The sequence below is a fragment of the Passer montanus genome, unplaced genomic scaffold (genome assembly GCF_014805655.1).
Source record: "Passer montanus isolate IOZ18808 unplaced genomic scaffold, ASM1480565v1 scaffold46, whole genome shotgun sequence".
NCBI lineage: Eukaryota > Metazoa > Chordata > Aves > Passeriformes > Passeridae > Passer > Passer montanus.
This window is the reverse complement of record NW_024369485.1, coordinates 3,463,088-3,470,518: the sequence shown is the minus strand read 5'-3', so window position 1 is coordinate 3,470,518 and position 7,431 is coordinate 3,463,088. Positions and strand designations below refer to the sequence as shown.

General features: G+C 50.0%; 1 protein-coding gene across 1 annotated transcript; it reads right to left on the bottom strand.

Moving 5' to 3' along the window:
• Window positions 1-4,855: 4,855 nt before the first annotated feature.
• Window positions 4,856-7,228, bottom strand: RHOB (ras homolog family member B). The gene has a single exon (XM_039721609.1). It carries the CDS (start codon window positions 6,919-6,921, stop codon window positions 6,331-6,333), a length of 591 nt encoding a protein of 196 aa, XP_039577543.1. The 5' UTR covers window positions 6,922-7,228; the 3' UTR covers window positions 4,856-6,330.
• Window positions 7,229-7,431: the final 203 nt, after the last annotated feature.

Genomic DNA, 7,431 nt, shown 5'->3' with positions numbered 1-7,431 from the left:
CTTTCACACTTTTATAAGTGTGTCCATTTACATATTGGGATTAATTATCCAATTACAGCTTCAGATTATGAAGTCCCATCCTCCCAGATTGCTCTCCTCAATTTGCTCTTGTTTAAACTTTTTGGGCCTGAAGCTGTAATGGTGTCCTTGGTTCTTGGGCTGAAAAGGATTGGTTTGTGTGACTAAACTGTGAAGAGAACTTGCTAACACTTTATATGAAGTTCAGAGTTATATACTAATGCAGTACAGAATCTGAAAAATATGAAAGCTAAAACTTAAGGCATCATAGTGAGCTGCAAAAAAAGATTTGTAACCCGTACAACATAATGTAAGGCAAATTAAGCTAAACTAATTTATTGTTGCGAACCCAGAAAGCCATTAAGAGGACATTGCCTTTACGTCTGCAATTGCACTTGTGCAACCCCCCTGGAGTTATGTGAGGGTTAAAAAAACTTGCAAGCATAAAGAGCCTAATTCCAATGCATAACAAGTGCTTCAACAAATATTCTGCCAGAAGTACCAAGGAGATTTAATTACTTCTTTCTCCCACCAAAGATGACTTATTCTGTGTTTGACATACCCTATGGAGTGTGCTTTCCACACAGAGATTCTCTATTTGATCATGCAAGGGCTACTTACAGCTGCTGTGGGTAAAAAGTGAAAAAGGAGCAAAAGGTGGTTCTGACCTTCCCTGGGTGGCTTCATCTTCAGTCTGCCCTGACAAGAGACCCTCACACTGCCAGAGGGTTCAGCCTGGGAACCTTGTGGGAGTGCACAAGTGGTCTCCTCTCTTGAATGGAGAATGATGGAGATGATGAGTGGGCCTTTCAGCAAGGTGCCCCTACATTTCCAGAGTTTGATGCTAAGGATGTGACAGCACCATCACAGGGTTCGCATGAGAAGAAACAACTTTAGCAGAAGCTGAACTCATCTTGAACAGAATAAGTGAAGGTACAATCTTCCTCAACTTACTCATCTGTGTAATGTGTGGACACAGCTGGCAAAAGCCTCTGTGCCCAGCAGTGTGCACAGGACTGTGAGGTGAGTCAATGGTCGACCTTCCTTTGATGCTCTGACTTGCTCAGCATCACTGCTTCTCCTGCCAAAAGGTTACAGCAGACAGACAGGGCTCAGATGAATATGAATTAGGGGACCAGATGAAGATAAGCAAGGGGAGGTCCAGATGAAACCAATCCTCTGTCTGAATACGGGGTGTAGGTTGTCAGGCACCTGCTCTGAGCTCAGGAGCCTGCCTGACCCCAAAGGTGCAAGATCCTCTGGGTACACCTGGGGGGATGCAGCTGTGGGGTGGAGTTGGTCAGTGTGACACTCTCACTGTGGGGTGACAGCCTGGACCTGTCCGGGTGTCAGATGGAGTTGGTCAGTGTGACACTCTCACTGTGGGGTGACAGCCTGGCCCTGTCTGGGTGTCAGGTGGATGCAGTTGGTCATGGGTGGAGTTGGTCAGTGTGACACTCTCACTGTGGGGTGACAGCCTGACCCTCTCTGGGTGTCAGATGGATGGAGTTGGTCATGGGTGGAGTTGGTCAGTGTGACACTCTCACACTGTGGGGTGACAGCCTGGCCCTGGCCGGTGTCTGAGTCACGAAGGGTGGGATGTGCCACACCTTGTTTCCCCTCCACCAAAGCAAGCCCAGCAATGTGACACAAAGCAAAGGAGTTACGTTAGAGCTCTGATCCCACCATCTGACCCCAATGGGTGGACTCCCACAGTGACCTCACCCTGGTGGCTTATTCAGCTTCACAAGCAGCTCAGTTAAAGGTCATGCTTGGTTAAAACCAAAATGTGCTTTCTTGCAGCTTTTCTCCCTTGGGCCAGAGGCAGTATCCCTGACTTGGGCAAAGATCCAATTGGAAATAATGAATGTAATTACCTTGTAAGCACCTCAGTGGAAAATATTGGTATAGTTAATTATACAGGGATGCAATGCTAACCCATTTCCCAGTGTTTAAAATACAAATATTAATGCTTTCTCCTTTGGGGTTTTGAGAAGATTAGTTATTGCTGCAGTCTAACTGAATTGATAAGGTTTTCAGCTATTGCAATCATTTTAATGAGAAGGTATAACATCAATGGCTGGCATCAGGTGTAAGAGTGTTACTCTGCACAGAGCTGGGGTTTGAGTCCCCCTGCAAGAATGAGGGCCCCTTTGGCCATGGTCCTTTAAGCATCCAAAACTGAGATCTCTTTCAAAGGATGTTTGATTTTAGCGTTCTCAAACTGAAGATAAGAAACTCACACACTGACTGTCCAGAGAACTGAAACTGAAATTTGAGTATCAGGAGAATTGAAAAGGATATCCAAAACCCAGGACTTCTGTACCTTTCAAGAAATCCTCGTTAAATTGGCTATGTGTAAATGTGTCTGCCTTTTGTTAAGGATTGTAGGAAACAGTGTAATAAACTCACAGCATGGACTGAGCATGTACTCCAGCATTTTCACATTATGGCTGATTGACTTCCCAGGTGTTGAACAAGGAACCTGTTATTTCTGTGTCAGTCTGCCTGAAAAGCCCCATCACTTTCAGCCCTCTGTGAGTAAATGAGCAAAAGCCACGCCATGTGTTCTCCTTGCTTTGGTATTTGTTAACATTTCTGAACTATATGTAGCCTAGCAGATATTCATAGGTCAAAACCAGAAAAAGCTCAACTCTCTTCTCACATCTCTGCAAAAGTAGTGGAGAAGATTTATGAAAATAGAAACCTGTTCTGAGATTTCACTTGAAGGTATCCAAGGAAGTTTTTCCAGGGGAAAAAAAAACAGGAGCCATCAGCACTTGGGGCAGAGGTCTTACTGTTCAGCAGCAATCACATTTTGCATGAGGCTACCTCTTCCTGCCAGGAGGCAAAGCCACAGGCAGCAGCCCAGGGCCTTGGGCACCTGCCCAGGCAAAGAGGGAAGGGACAGGCTCAGTGCTCTGCTGGGCATCCCTGACACAGGCCCAGAGTTCTCAGGCTGCCATGGGAATTAATGAGGCCAGCAATTGGGAAATCCATCCAGGCAGCTCTGGAGACTCCAGCCTCAACAGAGAGCAGTGTTTGCCCCATGCCCTGCTGCAGCAAGCAGGGCATGGGGCAGGGCACACTTCAAGCAAAGGGGAGACCACTAATAAAAACTGCTTTTATCTAAATATTTCCTTGAAAGGTAATCCTCACTGCCGGTGTTATTTTTCAGTTTTGTGCCTGTTCTGCTGCAACACCAGCTCACTGGGAGCCCGAGCACAGCCACAGAGGCTGCCCGTGCTCACCCACAACAAGGAGTTTAAAATACAAATATTAATGCTTTCTCCTTTGGGGTTTTGAGAAGATTAGTTATTGCTGCAGTCTAACTGAATTGATAAGGTTTTCAGCTATTGCAATCATTTTAATGAGAAGGTATAACATCAATGGCTGGCATCAGGTGTAAGAGTGTTACTCTGCACAGAGCTGGGGTTTGAGTCCCCCTGCAAGAATGAGGGCCCCTTTGGCCATGGTCCTTTAAGCATCCAAAACTGAGATCTCTTTCAAAGGATGTTTGATTTTAGCGTTCTCAAACTGAAGATAAGAAACTCACACACTGACTGTCCAGAGAACTGAAACTGAAATTTGAGTATCAGGAGAATTGAAAAGGATATCCAAAACCCAGGACTTCTGTACCTTTCAAGAAATCCTCGTTAAATTGGCTATGTGTAAATGTGTCTGCCTTTTGTTAAGGATTGTAGGAAACAGTGTAATAAACTCACAGCATGGACTGAGCATGTACTCCAGCATTTTCACATTATGGCTGATTGACTTCCCAGGTGTTGAACAAGGAACCTGTTATTTCTGTGTCAGTCTGCCTGAAAAGCCCCATCACTTTCAGCCCTCTGTGAGTAAATGAGCAAAAGCCACGCCATGTGTTCTCCTTGCTTTGGTATTTGTTAACATTTCTGAACTATATGTAGCCTAGCAGATATTCATAGGTCAAAACCAGAAAAAGCTCAACTCTCTTCTCACATCTCTGCAAAAGTAGTGGAGAAGATTTATGAAAATAGAAACCTGTTCTGAGATTTCACTTGAAGGTATCCAAGGAAGTTTTTCCAGGGAAAAAAAAAAACAGGAGCCATCAGCACTTTGGGCATAGGTCTTACTGTTCAGCAACAATCACATTTTGCATGAGGCCACCTCTTCCTGCCAGGAGGCAAAGCCACAGGCAGCAGCCCAGGGCCTTGGGCACCTGCCCAGGCAAAGAGGGAAGGGACAGGCTCAGTGCTCTGCTGGGCATCCCTGACACAGGCCCAGAGTTCTCAGGCTGCCATGGGAATTAATGAGGCCAGCAATTGGGAAATCCATCCAGGCAGCTCTGGAGACTCCTGGCTCAACAGAGAGCAGTGTTTGCCCCATGCCCTGCTGCAGCAAGCAGGGCATGGGGCAGGGCACACTTCAAGCAAAGGGGAGACCACTAATAAAAACTGCTTTTATCTAAATATTTCCTTGAAAGGTAATCCTCACTGCCGGTGCTATTTTTCAGTTTTGTGCCTGTTCTGCTGCAACACCAGCTCACTGGGAGCCCGAGCACAGCCACAGAGGCTGCCCGTGCTCACCCACAACAAGGATGATTAGTCACCACCTTGACTTTTGAGTACATTTCCATATGCCACACACAGGAAAAAAAACTAAGGAAGCAGCTCCCCCAAAGGGAATTAAAACCACCATCCTCTAAAAGCTGCCAGACAGGTATTTCACCCAGTGGAGAAAAGCCAAATAAAAGCAAGTGTAGGCAAGGGGCAAACTCTGGTCTAGTTCAGCTCTACCCAGGTGTACTGCTGCAAGCAGAGGACTGTCTCCATGAATCACAACACTGCTCTCACAAGTGTCAGCATAGAATCTTTTAATACTTTACATAAAAAACTGCATACACTATAGTTTTATGTAAACATCATATACATCTCAGTTTTTGCCATGTCAGTTTATTAAAAACAGTCTCAGTACCACTGTTGAGGGAAGAGGGAGAAAAGTAAACAAACATAAATGGATACATTTGTTCTCTGAACCAGAGAAACAGAAAATTATTTTCACCCAGGTTGGCCACCTCGTGAAAATAAGTTTTAAATAAACCTTGATTCTTTAAACTGCCCTTAGTACTAAAGTCTGATGTACTCACTGCATAAGTAACAGTGCTTTCACCCATTTTTTTTTTCCAAGGCAAAAATATACAGTGGTTTTATTTTGTCTTGTGTTGAAATCAGTTTTGAACAAGACCCAGATGAGGTTACTGAGTAAGAATGTTTCCAATGCTACAGTGTTGTATGCAGATGATGAGTGCATTGAGTGTTTAATTTAAACATAAAAAAATCCACCGAGTTGTGCAAAGTAACATCTTTTGAAAATAAACTTTTAAATAAACCCAAATCAACACACTTGCAGGAGACAACATTAAAAGTAAGGAGCAGGCACCAAAATCATAATATGGCAATATCATCCCCTTGCTCACCCTGCCTCATCTGTCAGGAGGTGGATATCCAGCAAGCAGGACAGTTCAGCTTTACTTTCTGGCCTGGTGGCTTCTGCAGCTGGAGTCAGTTCATGGCTCCTGTTATCAGCCGGCATCAGTCACTCAGGGCAAGTTCCTTTGCACAACACAAGTCCCACCTGGGCACCCCCTCCCCACCTCACTTTAAATAAGCACCCCCTGCACTCCCCCAGTTTGCACAAGACAAAAAAGGTAACATATATACAGGCTTCGCTTGGGATGACCCTTCCCTCCCCTCCCAGTCTCGGTCTTCAGGGCACTAATTTCCACAGCAGGTCAGGCTCAGGCTGAAACACGTGAGGGAGAAGCAAGGATGCTGCGGGCAGCCTGGGAGAGGCAGCCCCTTTCCCCAGCTCGCCTGGCTGGAGGCACATGCAGGCAGGAGGCAGAAGTCCCTTCGAGCATCTCAGCTCCACCGCCCTCCTCTTGCAAAAGAGAGGAGGCTGCCCGGGAGCAGCAGGTGTTGGCGAAGGGGCAGAACCGGGCGCAGCGTTTGCTCAGTCCAGTCTCAGCAGCTTTTTGTTGTTGAGTCCACGACTAACTCGCAGGGGCCAGTGGTAGGAGAAGGCTTCTCCCCACTTTATTCCCAAGACTCAGGGCATGCAATCCCCCCCTCCCACCGTCCCCACGGCTGAGCAAGCACAACCCTTTTCGGCCGAGGCTCGAGGAGCGTGCTCCCTCCCTCAGCCCCCAGCCCGTCCACAGCCAGTCCCTAGGGAGGGGACAGGCGGGTGCCGTGTGCGTGTGTAACCCGGCTCCTCTGCACCTGCCAACAGGTGATCCGGGCGCTGAGCCCAGCGCCGCGCTCCAGACACGCCCTATAGCACTTTGCAGCAGTTGATGCAGCCGTTCTGGGTGCCGTAGCGCTTCTGCAGGGCCGCCCGGGTGGCAGTCTCGAAGACCTCCCGGACGCCCTCCTTGGTCTTGGCCGAGCACTCCAGGTAGTCGTAGGCCTGGATGCGGATGGCCATGGCCCGGCCGTCCTCGGTGCGCACCGGCTCCTGCTTCATGCGGGCCAGCTCGTTCCGTACGTGCTCGTCGTTCCGCAGGTCCTTCTTGTTGGCCACCAGGATGATGGGCACGTTGGGGCAGAAGTGCTTGACTTCGGGCACCCACTTCTCCGGGATGTTCTCCAGCGAGTCCGGGCTGTCCACAGAGAAGCACATGAGGATGACATCGGTGTCCGGGTAGGAGAGGGGACGCAGGCGGTCATAGTCCTCCTGGCCAGCCGTGTCCCACAGGGCCAGCTCCACCTGCTTGCCGTCCACCTCGATGTCCGCCACGTAGTTCTCGAAGACGGTGGGCACGTAGACCTCGGGGAACTCGTCCTTGCTGAAGACGATGAGGAGGCAAGTCTTGCCACAGGCACCGTCCCCCACCACCACCAGCTTCTTGCGGATGGCAGCCATGGCCAGGCTCGCCAAGCTGGCCTTGCCGTGCAGCAGGACGATGGCAGCGCCCTCCTCGCCGCGGCCGCCGCCTCCCGCTCCCTCTCGCTTCTCACAGGGCACCGTGGCGAGCCGGCAGGCGGGCGCGCAGGCAGGCGGGCGCGCCCTGCTCTCTTTGCTCACCGGCACCGCGCCGCCGTGCCCTGCCTCACGGGAGCGCTACGGCCGTAGGGGAGCGCCGCCAGCCCCGGAGCCTTGCGGTGGAAGCGTCGCCGCCGGTTCTCGCCCTCACGGTAAAAACCCGCACAGCACCGGCTCCGCACAGCCACTGCCGCAAGCTGCGGCCCGGCGCCGCTATTTAAAGGCGCTCGCGACTTTCTTAATATAGCTAGCCAATGGGAAGGCAAGGAGTGAGGTCATCCCCGGCGGAGAGCGCTGCGATTGGCGGGCGGCCGCGGGCGGGAGGCGGGGCCGAGGCGGGCGGGGCGGCGGGCCCGGGGTCGCGGCGGGGGCGGCCCGGGAGCTCCGGGC